This window comes from Aquila chrysaetos, chromosome Z (genome assembly GCF_900496995.4).
Source record: "Aquila chrysaetos chrysaetos chromosome Z, bAquChr1.4, whole genome shotgun sequence".
NCBI lineage: Eukaryota > Metazoa > Chordata > Aves > Accipitriformes > Accipitridae > Aquila > Aquila chrysaetos.
Window position 1 is genome coordinate 44,154,224 of NC_044030.1, and position 18,990 is coordinate 44,173,213.

Below are 18,990 nucleotides of genomic sequence, written 5' to 3' on the forward strand. Positions count from 1 at the left end.
TGGTGCTGTGGACATCTGCTTTTCTCTTGCTGAACCAGATTTGTGTTCCGTACAGACATAAAAAATTCATCTTGAAGCATGTAGAAGTCTTTTTATCTACGTCTCTGTCCTTGTATTTTGGTTTTTGTGGAAATCAATATAAGAAGGTGGTTGGTACATATCTTGGAGTTCTGTGATAAGGTGTGTTAAGAATAGTTGCTGTTGTGGGTGTGGTAAGTAAGTAGAGCACAGCAGTTACAGCTGCTGTCAAGCAGAGTAACTTAGGGGCCTGATTCTGCAAGCATGAGCTTGATGGCAGCTGTATGTATAAACAAACTTACCTACTTGTAAATTTGCAAGATGGGACTTAAGCTTGCTGTCTTCTCATTATTGTAGATATGGCTACTTTTTTCAAACTGGTAAACAGGGCTTTTATGTGAAAATGTGCATATGCGCTCCTTAAAGCAATAAGAATTTTAACTTGGGTATAGTGTTCAGAAGAAAAACTAAGTCTGTTTGGTCCAGAATTTCTGTTTGGATTATTTGATGTACTTATTTATTCAGGATATAAAAGTTTAGTGGAATTGCAGTATGTAAAGAGAGCATAGTATATTTAAGCTGTAGACAAATTTGCACCCTGCGGTGTAGCTCTGTGAGAGATCTCTCAGCTGATGTGCCCGCACAGTGCGGTGTGGAGCCATGCAAAGATTCTAGCTGGGGCCTGAAGCTGCTTTCCAGCACCGTGCTGTGCTTGCACGGGTACGTGCTAGCTGTCGCAGAGCTACAGAGCACTGGCGTGGCTACATGCCGACACACCACGGACTGTAATTCCAGGGCTAGCTCTGTGCTAACACAGGGGTATTTGTGTTACGCTCAGTGATGTGAATGCACGATACACATTATTGTTTTTTCTATTCACATATGAATACGTCCAGCAGAAGCATGCCTAGGGAAAACATCTTGTTTTTCCCCTCTGTGAAGGGACATGCACTTATCTAATACTGTGGGTAAGAGCCACATTTTGGTTAAATGCATAATATCTTGGGGGTGAAGAAAAGGGGCTTGCTGAATGAGAAATTGCAAGTTGAGATTAATTCATTTTTCATTGTCAGGTTGGGTTTGATCCTCCTCCTCACATGAGAGTACCTGGAATCCCTCCAAATCTAGCAGGGATTCCTGGGGGAAAACCGTAAGTAACTTCTAACGTTTTGGTAACATCGGCAATATCTAGAGAGAATGAAGTTATCTTGTCTCAGTGAACAAGAATTCCAAAGTGGGTCATGTTTGGTTGTTCCCAAGAGATTGTTTTAGACTTCTCCTGGTAAGAGGTGCAGCATATAAATTATCAAATGGTAGTTGTCATATCCCAAAACAGGTGTGTATATACCTATTTCCAAGGAAAAGCTGTTGAAGGTATACTTTAAGGTTTTTTATTTCCTCCTTTCTGGGGGAAGTTAAGGGGACTACAAACTGGTAGAGAGTGGTAAAATGTGTAAGATAAAAACACATTGAAACTAAACTTCCTACTATACTGAGCATAGATGTGTAATGCAAACTCATAGACTCCTTGTCTGGCACCTGTTTCATCAGGCATGAGAGTCTGCAACTGTTCATCACAGTGGGTATCTGAAGCAGTTACTTTAGCAACTGATGCACACCTTGTGTAATGGAGTAAGCTCTTTAAAATGTTTGTGTAAGTGTGCAGCTGGAGAGCAAAAGGAGGACGAAGCAGTTGCACAGCAGGTGGTGCATAGGTGAAGGATAACTTTCACAATGGGTTCTTTTTATTTAAAAGTTTTAATTATTGATGAAGAGGTGGTTAAATAAAATACTTCTGTGATGCTGTGGCTTATTGATATTACAATAAAATAAATTCACCAAAACAGCATACATCAAATTTTTCAGTACTTTGGCTTTGGTAGACTGTTGAGACTGAGCTTATCCATGTGCAGTAGAGTCATGAGCATGTATGACCTCTTAAAAAGTGATTATTTTTTAAGTATTTCTGGACAACTAGTCTATGCAGGTACAAACAGAGCATAGACTGCAAATATGACTAATCTGTTTTCTTGGACAGAGTGGGGCAGAGAGAATTATAACAGGTTTTTCGACACTGTTAGAACCTGTTCTTTGTCCCTTCACGCCTGGCATTCAGTCCTGTCTTCTCTTTCAACAGAATGTTGCAGTTAGGGTAATTTCTCTCTGTCTAGGTACTTACATAATTTAAATACTCACTTAACATTTTGCACTTCCTATGCTGGGTGTTCCTGTTACATACTGTCTTCTTTACCAATCTATCGTGGTTTAATTTTTCCTTTTGCAACTTCAGGAAGAATTCAGAAACTATTACTTTTAGGATACTAAGTTGTAAGACACTCTGTGGTGAAAGTCATACACACATGTATTTCTGTTTGCCTTCATTTTGAACTCCTGTTAATAGCTAGTGATACATTCTAATGTCAGTCATGCAAACATCCGTAAAAGTACACCAGATTACAGGCAAAAAGGTGTGTTTGCTTCTACTCTTTCTCCATAACGGTAAGAAAGCAGCAGACTTGGATTAGGAAAGCCATCCTGAATGTGTTTTCGTTGTTATCCACCATGCTTCTGAGAACAGACTTAGTTATCTGTTGGCAGTGTGAGAAACCTGTTAAATCTTGAATTTGCTTAAAGAAAATTTGGTGGTATGTTGATAAGATTCCCAAAGTGAGGGCTTAGTGAGTTGGTGTTATGTATCAGATGGTGGTGTATTTAAATTTAGTACAGTAAGGAACAGGCTTTGTTCTCAAAACATTCTTTTATTAAGGGTCAGACTCATTCTTGCTGACTTTAGTAGAATTTGGCATACTTATATAAAATATTTTTGGAGATTGCATAATCCAGTGGCTGTAAGTTTTTACTTTTAAGCAAATATATTCATAAGCTTTCAATTACTTATTCCATTAGTAATGCCTGGCAATATTGTATATTATAAGCTATCAAAACCTATTTTTGTTGAGTCAGAAATTTTCTGTGGCTGACTTATAGTTGTTGCACTATTCAAGGCACAAAAGCAGTGCATGTATGCTGCTATACTTTGTATCCTGGTACTTCATAGCTAAATTACAGTATGTATGTTTGGGTTTTTTTAAAAATCTTTTTATTCAGTGTTTTCAGCACTTTATTCACACTGCTGCGTAGATCGCCTGCTTTGATACATATTCCCTACTCTCCACTTGATTTGGTGTGTTCTGTAATGTTTTTTGTGGTCGTGTTATTTGGACTGAATCAGTCATTTCCTCTAAAGTGACTTCTTTGCTTACCTTTATTGTAAGTGAGGCAAACCTAAAATTTCATAAACTGATCTGTTATCTTTCCATTGACAGCTTTATGACAATCTTTTGTTTTAGTCTTGTTTGGCTATAGCTAGCTAGATGCCATATGCTACCTGCAGCATCTTTGAGTATGTCTTACCTACACTAGGCAAGTCTCCTGTATTTTCTGTACAAAGTACATGGGTTATATAACCACGCAACCTAGTGGAGTACTCCTGGTTTATTTTCAAAATCTGCCTTTTGCTAGAGTGCAGTTAAGGTGCCACATTGAATTTGTTTTATGAGATGTGGAGTTTTAGTCTGAGTCTTGTTGCAGGCAGTACAGAGAATTTTCAAACTGAACTATTGAATCCCCAGCCATATGTGTATGTTCACAGCTGCACATTTTTATCAATGGCTATTGCTGGGACTGTTTTTTTCACACAGCCCTACTTCCAAGAGAAAATTAAGTTTCTTTTTTTCCAAAAGAATGAGACTTCTGACAGCACCCAGTTTTCTTTAACCCCTGTGTATTCTGAGATCTGTTAATGACTAGCTTGTTAGAAAAATTAGTAGCCTCTTAAAAACTCATTTGTACTTGTCTATCTGTTTTTATCAAGAGACTGTTGTCTGGAAAGCTTGTCTTTTGCTTGTCTTACTTTGTAAGTTGATTAAGCATAAGTCTTTACTACCATCTTTTTGTGTTCCTGAATGTGAATCTTTCAGTTTTGTTCTTTGCAGAGTCTAACCTTGTTAGCAGTGGTACAGAAGTACTTGGGAAATTGGGTAGCAATCTAGAAAGTCCAAGTGTCTTCAGCAATTTCTTAATTATACTAATGAGCTAGTCTTTGTGTTTAGTAGCAGGTTGTGTGTGTGTGTGTGTTTCTTTTAAAAAATTATTACCTATGAGGATTTTCAGGTTTTTCATAATTCTTTGATATTTTAGTGTACACACATGTGATCTCATATTAGTATTTCTTTCTTGAGCTGTTTGTAGTTCAGTAATTAATTTTATGGACAAGGACTTGATACCTACATGTGTGTATGAATGTGCATAAAATAAGTTTTCATATTCTTGGTTTCAAAGTTGATTCCCATCAGTAGATTATTCTTTTCTTAGCTGCTTTTCTGGTTTTGGTTTGTGGCTTGTTTGGGTGTTTTTGGCGGGGGTGGGGGGTGCGGGTGGAGGCAGGGGGCAGGGAGGGGCTGTGGTGGTGGTGTGTTTTTTCCTTCCAGATTGCCTTCAGCCATCACCTAATCAATAACTCTCTTTGTCTTAGGTTGGGGATGGGAAATCAGTACTAGTTTCTGACATGGACATGTGGTATCTGAGTCTTGCACTTTGCTGTTTTGATACGTTTAACTATGCCCTCCACTATAAGCTCTTGGTGCATTGCTGTCATGTTTTTTGCTTTGCATAGCCTTTCTAGCAATGTACTTATTTAGCTTTTAGTCTTCTAGCTGCCAAATTAATGTTCTTGTGGATTTCTCCTTGATATGAACCACACCTTCTAATAGTTGGATTGTGCACTGAACACAGATTTTTCAAGCTCAGTGGTAAGATTTATGTCCACAGTACTGCTTCCCTGGTGTCTAAAATTGTGAATTAATGGTAGCGTTGAGGACAAATGTATTTCTCAGTATTTTTTTCAAATGTGGTTTTAATTGAAGCATGAGGTGTTATACACAGACACCAGAAAGAGCTGAAAATACACGTTTTTCATTTTAGTAGGAAAGGGAAATTCCATGTGGTAAATGTTAACTCTTTCAGCTTCTAGTTAAAAGCTGATTTTTCTTTGTGTTTTTGGAAAGGAATAGTATGCTGTTCTGGAATTGGTCAAGGCAAAAATTTAAAAGATTTCAATTCTCCTGATCTTCACAATTGTTCAGTGAATGTACAATGAGGAATATTTTAAAGGAAGGCTGATTTTATTATATTCTAGAATAACAGGTTGTTTTTCCACCCCTTTGTATCTCTGGATAGAATTATTTGATGAGATGTATGAAGTTAAAGATTTTGTTTACAAATACCTTTTTCCTTATTTCTTGGCATTTTGTCCTATATAATGAAACATGCTACTCAATCACTTGTGATAACTACAACTACAAATAAGCTGGAGTGTAAAGAAGAGCTGAAAGTAAAATGGACTCATCAGTACAAGGAACTGTCTGCTTTTGTGTTTTGCACTTGGGGTATTTTTGTGCTCGTTAAGGAATTCTGTTTGGAGGGATGAAGTAGAAGGTTGGGGTTTTTTAAGGCATGGTACTTTTAAGTAGGCAGGAATTGCATGCATTATATTGATCTGAATACTTAGACCAGCTGGCAGTTAGGTAGTTTAGTTATTTGCCATGTTCTTGAGCAGTGAATTAATTATTCTGAACTCTCCTCAGCATGCCAGTTGATACGTACTTACTATATACTTATTTGATACTTAATTGGAAATTGGAGGGCCATAGTTACCAGATTTAAGCTGAGAAAGTGGATTGTATTAGTATCACCTACTATGTTGTAATGTATAGGAACTCTGCAGGTTCTCAGTGCTGCTTTGACACAGATGAGGGAGAAGTGTTTGGATACAGTGTATCAGAAGAATATTTGTGTTATTCAGAAAGAATATAATCATAAGTGGCAGTATACTGTTTCTCAGAACTCTTTCCTAAATGAAAGGCATGCAAGTTTGTTTTGTAACTCTTCTTTTCATAATATACAATTAAAGTATATATTTACATATTAATTGATATGTACTTATCTTGGTTTATGTTAAATTGTAATTGCATTGTATAAGAACTTTTTCTTTGTTTACTGTGGTTGTTAGCCCAACATGAGGAAGGGCTACCTTAATGCTAATTGTCATTTGGCCAAAGATGGATAATCATGGAACCCAGACATTTCACAGAGGCAGAATGCTGTGAGTGAGATAAAAATCTGTGATCATCATGAAGCTGAACAGCAGTTTCTGGCATATATTGTCAGTTCTAAAAGATCATAATAAAAGGACAAAAATGCACATTACATTTTTGCAGTGTTACGGAATTCAGGTGTCAATGGCAATTTGTGGAGGAGAAAGACGGGTGGGTAAGGGATGCCTGTCAAGAAATACCTTGAGCTTTAGAGAACTCAATAATTTACCAAATTTTACTAAACGTGACTCTTCTAAGGTTGGACAACCAAAATGCTTGTCAGTTTTGAAAATTCAGGCCTGTCAATATATCTAGTGCATTAAAAATGGAGTAATTTCTAAATTGTACATAAGCAGACCTACAGCTTTGGAAGTGTAGCACTGGAAGTACAGTCCTCCCCAGAAGTAGCAGAGCAGGCCCTGTGTCATGGTGACCTGATGAGACATTGCCAAGGACAACAGCTATTGAGCTGCAAATTGTTTGTTTGCACTGCTGTCCTCCAGTATTGTGTTGTTCTGGAGGTAGAAGCTTTCCATGTCTAGCAAGCATCAGCCTTGCAAATGATGCAAGTTTTTTCAAAGTAAAAGGTACATGTAATGAAAAGTTATACCATAATACTTAGTAGATACAAGTTAATAGACCACAAAAGTATGCTGACAGTGGTGAGGTTAGCATGACATGCCACACATCTTCAAGCAAACAGGAACATTTACTTTTTTGTGTGCTTGTCTTGGCAGAGGCAGAGGGATTTGGCAGTGTGTAGCCATTTCTTTACACAGTGGATTGCTGATAACTTGCACTGTAGAAAAAGCTGTCTTGGCTTGTAAGAAACTATCACTGGTCTGTTTGTTAGGCCCTCAAACTCAGTCATCCTGAGTCCTGACCAACCAGTCTTGGAAGCAAATGCCCTCTCATGATAATAAAAAAGAAAGACTACTCATATGATCTATATAACTGCACTTTAAACACAGGCATACAGGTAAAATTCTACATGATTAAAAGTACACTGGGTAAGTCCCTGGTGTTTCAGAGCAGAATAGTCATAGTTAATTCTACAGTATGCACAAAGCACTTGAAAAATGTTCCTATTGTCTTCCTCCCACCCCATCTCAGCAAGAACTGAGAAGCTGTGTGTATGCACAGAAGCATTTCAAGACACCAATTATTTAGGTATTTTGAATTGAATAGAACATTTATGCTGTAAGCTTCCATAAAAAAAAAAAAAAGACATACAAGTGGATTATTCATGTTAAACATGCTGGAAAAAATTGCTTAATACTTGCTTAATTGTTTTTCTTCTGTCCATGATAAAAAAAAAAGGCAGGCTGAGACTTCAAAGTTGTGCAGTTCTGTGTACTCTTACTGCTAACAAATACTCTGCAACTGACTTTGATGTGGAGCCCAGGATGGGGCCCAGCTTTTCAGCCTCTTAAGTGCTATGACTCTTTAGTTGGATTCTGTACCTGAACCTGAGCAGTTGTTCAGCCTTGAGCAATCTTGTTGCCACTCCTCTCCTGCTTTGTCTCCCATCCCTGTCTAATCTGTTTAGTGAATAACTAATTTGGGACAGTCCTGTCTCTACTCCTCTTCACAGAAATGATAGAGATTTCTAGTGAAGCCTTTATCATTACTGTAATTCTTCATACAAAAAAAGAGAAAGGGTCCCATGGGAAGAAATACATTTGATTTACTGTGCATCTTGTATAAATGCAAGGGAGTGAACTTTGCACTTCCTTTATTATCTTGCATTTCCCATTCCTGACATTTCCATGACAAAAAAGATTTGTCATCTTTTGGACTTGCTCATCCTCCATTTCTGTGTATTCTCTGAGCAGGCTTTCAACTCCCATGTCCAACCATGAAACATGAATGAGATACAGGAATTGCATGTATATGCTCTATTAATTTCTTTGTTTAATAGCAGTTACTGTTAACCGGTTTTTACCCTTTCCGTCTGAGAAAACTGTGATATTGCATGGGGTGACTGTTTCCACTGTTACTTTCTATATGAAAGAACTGTTGAGTTCTTTCACCTCTCCACTTCTCACTCTTTTTTAAAGGAATATCTTCTGGTCTGCTCCTGGGCATATTCAGTTGCTCTGTGATGTCTGTTACAGATCCAGGCATCTTGCTTGTTCCTTCCTTTCAAACTGTGCAATACTTGGAAACATGCAATGAAATACTTTGAAAATACTAGCTAAAAGCTCAGAACAGAAGATTAAATTGAATTATCTATTGTTGGGTCCTTGGAAAAGGGATGCAATACTAATACTTGAGCTACAGTGACTGGAGATTTCTGAAGAAGAAGGTACATTTGGAAAAGAAAGGGCAATTTTGAACACAAGAATATATTAAAAGAATAAAGGTATCACTAGGGAGACAGTAGGTCATTGGTTAAAAAAAAAAAAGGGATACTCGTATCTCACCATTTTTAATCCACTTTGGCCTCTTGAAGAATGCTGTTAATGTAACAGCAGCATCAAAAACGTGAACTATGGATGTGCATAAAACAGAAGAAGCAAAAAAGGAGCTCACCAGTATAACAAAAACCAGCCTTTTGCAGTAGTATTTTCATTATTATTTCAAACAAACAAACCAAGAAAAACCCCTGCACCTGAAAACTTTATTAGCTGCTATTTGTGCTCCGGTCCTTGAGTAGAGCTGACTTTAAATATTATAGTCAACATGAAGAAATAATTTTGTGTACTTTCACCAAGGAGGAGTCTTTTTATTCAGTGCTGGGATTCACTTCCTCAACCCTCAGTTTCCATATACTTGAAATCATGCACTGAATACAAATAAAAGGTGTTACAGAAGTGCCAAAACTACCTGGGAAACTGGGCCTTTCACCTTTTCCAAAATACTTATTCAAGAAAACGTAATTATGAGAAGATGGTATCAGCTTTCTGATGAAAGGTGTGTGTAACCACTCGCATGTTTCTATTTTCTGTTTAAAGCACTAGTTAGCAGCTGGAAAGAGGCATGTGAGCACAGCTGGTGCTGATGTTAAGGATGAGGTGCAGGAATGGAGCAGAAGTTGAACTTTGGCTATTGCTACTGCAAGGCAACAGGTGCAAGCCTTATGGAAGAAGGCTGAAGGAGTACTGCTTGGTGAGGGATTGCTGCTACAGGATTTCTGGTGCTGAGACTTGGAACTGCTGGCTAAAAACCAGGGGCTTAAAGATCTTTTGGTTACCCAGGTGGCTGAGGGATAGCAGCCCTGACCTTGGTCTCTAGTATTAAGGGTAGAATTTAACATGCTTCCCCACTGCACGAATGCTTTAGGTGAGGCAAGCTGAAAGTACCTGTTGTGAATCCTTGTCTCCCTCTGAGGTTTCATGTGCCTGTATTACTTGGCACTGTAGCTCTGATTTTTATGAGAAAAAGATTGGCAAAGTAATCAAATAAAAAAAATACTGTGTTTTTCTTGTGTTATAGCACTGTAACTGGCTGATTTTTTTTTTTTTTTTTTTTTTTTTTTGTCTTCTCTCTTCTTTCCCTTCCCCGAAAGAGCCTACTCCTTTCACGTTACTGCAGATGGTCAGATGCAGCCGGTTCCTTTCCCTCCTGATGCCCTCATCGGTCCAGGAATCCCTCGCCATGCCCGTCAGATCAACACTCTGAACCACGGGGAAGTGGTGTGCGCAGTTACCATCAGCAACCCCACGAGACATGTGTACACGGGTGGGAAGGGGTGCGTCAAAGTCTGGGACATCAGCCAGCCTGGCAACAAGAGCCCTGTCTCTCAGCTGGACTGCCTGGTAGGTGAACAGGAACTTGTGCACAAGGGTAGCTTCTCCTTGGAGACTCAGTAAGGAAAGAGCTGTCCTTGTCTGGATTTTGTTCGTATTACAAGGAAATAGCAAGCAGTTCTGTTTCCTGCTTTATGTGTTTAGCTGTCTTTTTTTTAAACACATAACAGGTGGAGTTACAGAGAAGAGTGCTGGTTTGTTTAGGGATAAATATCATCACTAAGGGTCAAATAACAGATTAGGTAAGATTTCTGAGTAAAGAGGTGTACCTGATTCAACCACCCCCCCCCCCCCCCCCCCCCCCCCCCCCCCCCCGCCGCCCGAGTCATGCTGATGATTTTTTTGCATGAGTTTAAAAGGAATGTAGCCTGGCTTATGCAGGGCTGCACAGAACGTTCCTAGGTGTTTCACTCACACCAGGAGTGACAACCTCTGTTTTTTGTAAGAGGGTAGCAACCACATAATGAAATAATGTGACAAGGTACCAAGGTCACTTTAAGTCTTGCTATGCTTTTGTTGGTGATCCTTAAGTTACACGTTTTTGTTGGTTGTTTTCACATCTGCAGGATACAAAAGGGACTGAGTGCAGTAGTATAGGTAGCTGAAAAGCTGACTCAAAAAAGGTAATGGCTCAGTAAAAGATGCTTCTCATATTAGAAGCAGCATAGATATTTGTGAAATGTTAACTGAGAAGATGATGTCATAAAGCACAGTAATATATATTCTGAATGAAAATAATTCTAGCTTCATTGTTGATCCAATTAAATGTGGTGGGGTTTTTGGTTTGGTTTGGGTGTTTTTAGCCTTTTCCCTTTATTTACTGCTACCATTATGTTAGTTGACGAGTAGTAAAAGTATGGTTGAATATTTATTCTGTTCTGTGACAGTTGTTTGGATGCACAGTCCTAGCTGCCTTCATTTTAGTTGTGGGGCAGCAATGGCTGACTCACTAAGCCAACATTTCCACTGCACTACTTACTGCTCCTTGCTGTGAATAAAAAAGTAGTAGTAGTAGTAGTAATGTTGTTGACTACTTCTTGCAGTGCTTTTTTGGATGTTTTTAGTTACAGCTCTTAACCCTCCATTTTCTAAAGGACTGTTACCATGTTAAACTGGCAGCTGTTATGGAGAAATGGACTTCCAATACATTTAAGAAGTCAAGCTTCCAATAAATGAAGGTTGAAATGTTTTCCTCCTCTAAATACCCTGTAGTACCTCTCAGTCAGCAATAGTATCACAAATGTGAGACTGGTAATATAAATATGGTAAGAGTCATGTTGAACAGCAAAGGACCAACGTAAATCCAGGAGCAGTATGGGAATACTTAATATTTTAACTTTAAAATGGTGAATGCAAAATAGTATCTGATAGAAAACTCCCAAAATGTGAAAGGCATGAGACATGAACTGCATTTTCATATAGGGTTACCTAAATGCCAAATCAAAGCTCATTTGCTTTAATATTTTTATTGTTGGTGACCTTAGCTCATAGAGTGCACTTGCAGAAATACAAGCATACTTTGGCTCTGGTTTTGTGTAATGAGATGGAAGACTTGCCATTCATCATGTTTAAAACAGAGTAGACTGTGGCAACAGGAGTCTGCAGTTTAATTTCTAGAGCTGCAGTCTCTGGTTAGTGATGAGAAGTAGGTGTTTGAAACCTTTTAAGATCTGCTAGTTTCTCTTTACTACTTTGGTAATGGAAAAATTAGCATACTGTTTAAAACTTGGATGCAGTCGGAATCATATTAGTGGTCATTATTGGCAGGTATGTATTAACATAACTGAGGTGATTTGTGTTGCACAGAACAGAGACAACTACATCCGCTCTTGTAAATTGCTGCCTGATGGATGCACCCTAATAGTTGGCGGGGAAGCCAGCACATTATCCATATGGGACCTGGCAGCACCAACTCCTCGTATAAAAGCAGAGCTGACATCCTCAGCCCCTGCCTGCTATGCTCTGGCTATCAGCCCTGATTCCAAGGTGTGCTTTTCCTGCTGCAGTGATGGGAACATCGCAGTGTGGGATCTGCACAATCAGACATTGGTCAGGTGAGTCATTACTTGTTTAAAGAAAACTTTAATAGAAGTTACTCTTTGGATAGCTACATAAATATTTATCTCCCTGAATAGTGGTTCATGACAGCAAAGTAAATAGTACTTCTTATCCAAAGAATGCAGTTTGCACCCGAGTTGGGCAGAAACTAGTTCTGGTAGCTTCAACCTAGTCTTGGAAGGTGCACTTTCAGGGCCTAAAGGGTTGGTCCATAACCTGCTGCAGTGAGTGTAAAAGTTCATGTTGGTTTCAGTTAGTTGGGATTTGTCTGCAGGTTTCTACAAGCAGCATTTCTGCTGATCGGTGATTGATGTAGACTGAACATGCCTTTTAGTGAACTCTTTGAGGTTTGTTCTTTTTCCTTTGTCTTAAACATTGTTAAGTAATAAATAGAATTTTCAGTTCTTATTTAGTGATGATAAGTAATAAAATTAATCTTACAAAAGCGGTTGAAAGTGTGGATACTCTCAGTTCTTTAGGAAAGTGTAAAGGAGTGATGTTTGGTCATTCATGAGAGAAAGGTATTTGAGGTCTTGGGGGAAATTTGATCTCTAAAACTTTTAGAATGGGTTGCAAAGAGTATAATAAATGGATTGCCATGTAAATTACTTTTGAAATCTTTTGTTAGACCTTTGATTAATGAATATATTAGTAGAAGATTAAAGTGTCTGGCAGGTCAATATTCAGCATTAGTGCTATGACAGTGAAAGAAAGATAGGGCCACATATGAAATAGCTCTTAGCAGCTAGCTGTGTGGTTTACTAGAAGATAAATTTTGGTTTACACTTACCAAAGTAGTGGTGGCTTACAGTATTATGGAAGAGAGCCTAAACTGGGAAAGCCAGTGATACTTTAAAAGTTCTGAAGATGTCTGCTGTGTTTCAATTAAACTTCCTGTATATCAATAATTAGCCTAAAATTATATGCAGAGTCATGTTGATGTGCATGCAAATTTTACTTTCTGTTGGACTTTGAGGTCAGCAAAGATTTTAGTTGTAAAAAATCCTCAGTTTGCCCTATGCATGCATAGTCCCTGTAAAGGTGCACTCTCCATCTATGACTGTCTAGCCTTTTGAATGTTTGCTGTAGGTGTTCCCACCACTTGGTGGCTGATCTTGCTAATTGATAACACGTGGAATTTTGAGACCAGAGCTACAAAACAAAATGTGCCGCATGACCTTTCTGTGGTAGCTCTTAGTGATTCATAACCTTCATTCCCAAGCTAGTTGTCTTCCCACCCCCCCCGCCCTCCACCTTTCACATTGAGGCATAGGACTTTCCTAAAGCTAATTGCTGATGAAAAATGCAGGAGCCTCAGAAGGCTTTTGCCAAAGGATTAAGGAAAACTTGAGATGACCTTCTGATTGCTGAAAGCTGAGAATTACTGATGAGAAGATTTTAAAACAAACTGCACCATTTAGATTTTTGTGATCTCCTGCCACAGAGAATGCAACTTTGCTGACTCAGTAGTGCTTATGTTTAACTATCTGGATCTCTGTCTGGATCCCTTCCTATTAATATCTCTGCTTATTATTTATCATCTTGACTTGCAGACAAAGGAAAATACAGAAGCTGTTTTCTGAAACTGGAGGAGTTTTGTTCCCTCAGCACTTGTTTTAATCTGAGTTGTCCTTAATGCTTTTAACTGTAGTTACTGAACTTTAATGTTCTCACAAGATTTTTTTTGGCGTTTCAAAACCTGATAGGAAATCTTTGACTTTCTTCAGCTAGCCATGATGCAATTAATTTCTCTAGCACCTGGAAAATGTTTTTGTAATACTGTTGTATTTCATGCTCAGTAAAAGGGAGGGACTGATTTTTGCCCATCAGCAGACACAGAAGAGATGACACACACACACACACAGAGTCCAAAACTAACACCACAACAGTGTTTACCTTGAGCTCTGGCAGGAAATCATTATTCAATCTGGTTTGTTTTATCAGACAATTCCAGGGCCACACAGATGGAGCCAGCTGTATTGACATTTCTAATGATGGTACCAAGCTCTGGACAGGAGGTTTGGATAACACTGTCAGATCCTGGGACTTGAGAGAGGGCAGACAGCTACAACAGCACGACTTCACATCACAGGTAAGTGGATTTCCCTACAGCTTGGGGGGGAGGGTGTGGTGGGAGGGAAACATGTAGGATGAAAGCTGAGATTGAGCCCAGTGCAACTGGCACATTGTTCCCTCTCTTCCTTTTAGCTGCTCACAACACAATATTTTGTAGCTTTCATCTGTTTAGCTTCCAGAACAAAATGATAGCCTGACACTACTCTCTTTTCGTATTTTTCTAATTTAATAGGTAAGAACAGGGGTTAGCTAGCCACTTGAATTTTGAACAGCAGTCTTGCTATTGAACTATGTGAACTTTATTTGGCCCTTCTCTCTCTCTCTCTCTCTCTCTCCCTCTCCCAATTAATTTAACCACTGTAGAAAAAAAAAAAGTGTAACTGTAGGAAAAAAAAAAGTCTAAATGTGGTTTAATTTTCAGATATTTTCCCTTGGTTATTGTCCTACTGGTGAATGGCTAGCTGTGGGAATGGAGAGCAGCAATGTAGAAGTGCTACATGTAAATAAACCAGACAAATATCAACTGCACCTTCATGAGAGTTGTGTATTGTCACTCAAGTTTGCTTACTGTGGTAAGTTGCCCTGACAGGGCTCTAATTCATGCTTTGCTGATTAGTTACTACATAGTTATAGCTTATTTGATAATCAGAACTTATTTAGTATCTCAGTTTCTTAAGTAATGAATAAATATCTCTGCTTTATGAATTCAAATGTACTTATCTACAAACAACCATCCATTTGTCTAAAGGCTTCTGTGAGTGTTGATTTACGTGTAAAAAGCTATTTCTACTTACAGAGTCTAGGGATTTCCTAGTATGTAACAGACTGCCAAAGCATGAGTGTCCACATTGATTGTGAGGAAAAGTACTATGTTGATTAGTGGTGAGAGCTTTTATAATGGTACTCAGTTAATAGATTTCATAGATGTGAGTTGAAAACCCAAAATCTGTTAGTTGTGTGTTTCATATGTTTTTATAGTCCTTCTGTTTTATATTCTAGGTAAATGGTTTGTGAGTACTGGGAAAGATAACCTTCTTAATGCATGGAGAACTCCTTATGGAGCCAGTATCTTCCAGGTGAGGATGATGATGCTTTTAAACAAAATACTAGAATACCCAGAGTTCCAAGAGTGGACTCAGATATTTTCACCTGTGTCATCTACCCAAAATGGGATGCTGAGATGAGGGTAACAGACTTTTTTTTTTTTTTTTTTTTAATGATGTAATATATTTCTATTTTTCTTCTAGTCCAAAGAATCTTCATCAGTGCTTAGCTGTGACATCTCTGTGGATGATAAGTACATAGTCACTGGCTCTGGAGACAAAAAGGCTACAGTCTATGAAGTTATCTACTGAGAAATATGATGGGGATATAACTTTTAGAAGTTGAACTGGGCCAAATTGTTCTTAATTGTAGAAGTAGAAAGGTTTTGCCTTTTAGAAAGGAACAAAAGTATTGAGGTTCCAGACCTTGCCATGAAACTACTCCGATTTTTCAAAATAGAAGGCAACATCCAGCAACTAAATACTGGCTACGTGGACCAAATGGAACACAGAGGCAAGATGGACAGATGTAGCCTAGGTTTTTGATATAGTTTTTAAAAGCCAAGTCTACTGAAGAATGTTGGAGCCTTTTATTTTTTTCTTTCTTTGTGACCTCATGCAAATTGTTCTCATTGCCTGAATATGGGGGATAAATACCTTTCTGTTCCTTGCAATTCAAGTTGCATTCTGTCCTGTGTAGAACAGTGGTGTCTCAGATGAACTTGTTTCCTGGTTTTGCATCTTGTGATATGTTTTTGTATTTTTGTTGAAGGTCAAACATTTGTATAAATTGTAAATATATTTAGTTTATTACAGTAAAGGCTTTAGTACCAACAACCAGTCTTCCCCCCCTGCCCCCTCCCTGCCTGCCCTGCTTATTTAAAATTAAAAACCTTTTGGGGATATAAGTACCTTTTTAGAAGCAAAAGCAAACACTATGTATAGTTTGAAAATGGTGTCTTATTCTTTATAACTCTTCTAGATTCCTTTATCATACTTCAGAGTAGTTGTTTTGACATATTAGGGTATCAAGTCCAGTAGATACTGTCTTGTGCTACAGAAAACTTAAAAGGCAATTTTGTACTAATTATAGTGTAAATATAAAAATTGAACATTTCATGAAGTTGTGCAGTTTATTTTAAGTTTATTCTGATGTCCCATATATATGTTCTTTGGCAGATACAGTAATATGTGCCTGATTATAACTCATTTGGTCATTTCTCTAGAAGAAGAGGTGATTTCCCTCTTATTTCTCCCTCAGCTGAACAGAATTCATGCAAGACTACATTTCAACTAAATACATCAGAGCCCTTATTCATTAACTGAGGATGTCTGTGATTAAAAAAAGCTAGATAAGTTGCATCCTTCGTATTTTACAGAGAAGTGGTAGTTAGTGACCATTTCCTTTTAATGTCTTGTCTATACTTAGATACTCAGGTAAATTTAATTAAATTACCAAAAGTGTGAGTTTTACAGGGGATCACTTAAACCATGTCAAATACTTGCAGAGCTGCAAGTGAAGTGAATTAACCTAAACTAAGTTAAACTCACTTCTTAATTTCTTGTGAGAGTATTGGCAAAGGAATATTTTGATTTTTAACTAATCCACTGTACAAATTAATTAGAATTAATTTTCCTGAGTGTCCCATGTTACGCAGGCCTATAGACTCTATGTATTCATACTGAGCTATCTTTGAGTTCTTTCCACTGTTGCATTAGTGTTTTACATCTGTGAAGAGCCATGCTAAGCAGCCAGTTACCAAAGCTATGCATCTTCAAATCAAGTTTTCTTGGTGTACTCAAGAGAAATGGATGAGGAGAGAATGTGTACATTTTATTCTAACTATGTTTTTTCAGATTAACGAGTTCTTACCACTGTGTGCTGGACAAACCTAGCTATTGCACCAGTGAGGGCCATACATTTCCTACATTCTGTAATTTAATTAGAATTTCTGTTGCTAATGGAGAGTACAGATGAACAGAAGGATATCTCTGAACAAATAATTCAGATTACACAAACTGTCAGACAGGTTAAGACTCATCTTTGAAGAGCTGCTTTCTCATTTTGCTAGCATTTGACAATGACCTATATCCCTGCTCTTTCAAAGACACATAACTAGGAAGAAACAAGTTTGACTGACAGGTGCATTGACTGGAAAGGGAACTTCTCATCTGAGGGCAAATTTTCTCTCAATTTCCAGTCTGAAGAGACATCAGTTTTCTTGTCAATTTACATGACCATTCTACTGAGACCATTTTGTAGTATCTAGAATTGTAATAGCCTTAATACATTAACTTTGCATTTGGAATGTAAAATGTTAACCATTCAGGATAATCTGGTCTCCTAGGCATTTAAAATTAGTGTTCTAGCCATATGTATCTATATCTTTGTCTATTGCTGTGTTGTGAATATCCATTTGTATGAAAATGACAGACCAGTTTAGGTGGTGGTCATGTTCCTTTCACACATAGTAAGGCAAAAAGCAGAATCATCAGGCTTTTCAAAAAAATAATTATATTTGCTACATTGAAATACTGTGAAGTGCTATGCCATTTTAAAAAGGGAAAGTTTAAAAATAGAGTATGTACTAGGTTACTTGATTTTTACACTGACCCTGTTTTCATATTGAAGTTTTTCCAAATGTCTGACTCTGTCAATGATCATTGACTTTGTTTAGCAGCTCTGGCAAATTTGCTATAGTTAGGAACATTTGGATTTCTTCCAAACTACTAACACCTTGGCTTTTACTTTATAGGTGTTCTTTTACCTTTCTTAAAAGTTGGTATTAGAGGAACCAAGAATGCAAGCATTCTAACACATTTGTGTAACTTAAAAAAATATACATGTGTATATAATGGATCTGCTATAAGTTGCAACATAGAGGTTGTTAGTAAGACCACATTCTTGGCAATCAGGAGGTTCAAAATCCTAGTGTCAGGAAAATCACGAAATACCTTGTCTTTTCTTGTTAGTTTCTAGAATGCACAATGAGTCAGAGCAGTTATGGAATTGGACATTATTTATGCATGTGAATGAATTTAATCATATTTGTACTATATGCTTCTTGGTTGTAATTAAGAAATTACTTCTTTTTCTCCCCAATCAGATCTACTTTAAGCCTTGGATTTGAAAACTTGGGGAAGCATTATACAATAGTCCTCTCAATTTTTTTTTTTTTTTTTTTTTGTTTCAGGTTTCACTTATAGTTTTTGAAACTTTTTTTTCATTTGTCAAACAGTAAAGCCTATTCCACCAGCAGATGTAATTTTTAATGAAAAAATACATTTGGTGAAATCTTGGCATGTCTGTCTATGCTATTACCTACAAGATTTAAAACTTGTAGAGCTTAAAACTTCTGTAAGTTCTTATAGCCCTGTTTAAATTAGTGGGTGGAAATAATTGCATATTGAATGAAGAAACAGACCAACCCAGACCAGCAGTAACAGAAATGGCACTGGGAAAAGCACGTGGAAAAAAGAGGTACAGCAGTACCTATGGTGTAGGTAATTGATTTTTTTTTTTTTTTTTTTTTTTTGTCAATTTAATTGCAATCCTGAAAGGTTCCTTTGATTACCCCCTTTCTGGGACAGTGTTTGCTGGGTGGCCCTCAGTATTCAGAGAAGTCTGAATGCCACTCTGGCAAACACTAGTGCCAGATAGAAGCAGGGAGTCCTTACAAATGACATACTGGATGTCACTGCAAACAATAACTGATGAAGAGGAGATTTGTGGTAATATCAATTCAAGTGAACAAAATCCTTTGCCGGCTCTAATATGTATATTTTGTATATGTGCACTAGGCATAACCTTTTATAAATCAATTGTGCAGAAAATCATTATATTATTCCACACAATGCATTTGTCAGTGTGTCAGGGTACCTCTTTTT

The 18,990-nt window shown here is 37.7% G+C and overlaps 1 protein-coding gene across 6 annotated transcripts in view; it reads left to right on the top strand.

Annotated features, from left to right (window-relative positions):
- TLE1 (TLE family member 1, transcriptional corepressor) overlaps positions 1-16,221 on the top strand; it is a 73,818-nt gene extending 57,597 nt beyond the window's left edge. For all 6 annotated transcript variants that reach the window (XM_030003243.1, XM_030003247.1, XM_030003244.1 and 3 more), the window contains 7 exons: positions 1,092-1,168; positions 9,685-9,934; positions 11,732-11,979; positions 13,928-14,075; positions 14,481-14,631; positions 15,059-15,135; positions 15,307-16,221. In XM_030003243.1, coding sequence (XP_029859103.1) covers positions 1,092-1,168; positions 9,685-9,934; positions 11,732-11,979; positions 13,928-14,075; positions 14,481-14,631; positions 15,059-15,135; positions 15,307-15,414 — 1,059 coding nt within the window. In that variant the 3' untranslated portion in view covers positions 15,415-16,221. The remainder of the gene's footprint in view (positions 1-1,091; positions 1,169-9,684; positions 9,935-11,731; positions 11,980-13,927; positions 14,076-14,480; positions 14,632-15,058; positions 15,136-15,306) is intronic.
- Positions 16,222-18,990: the final 2,769 nt, after the last annotated feature.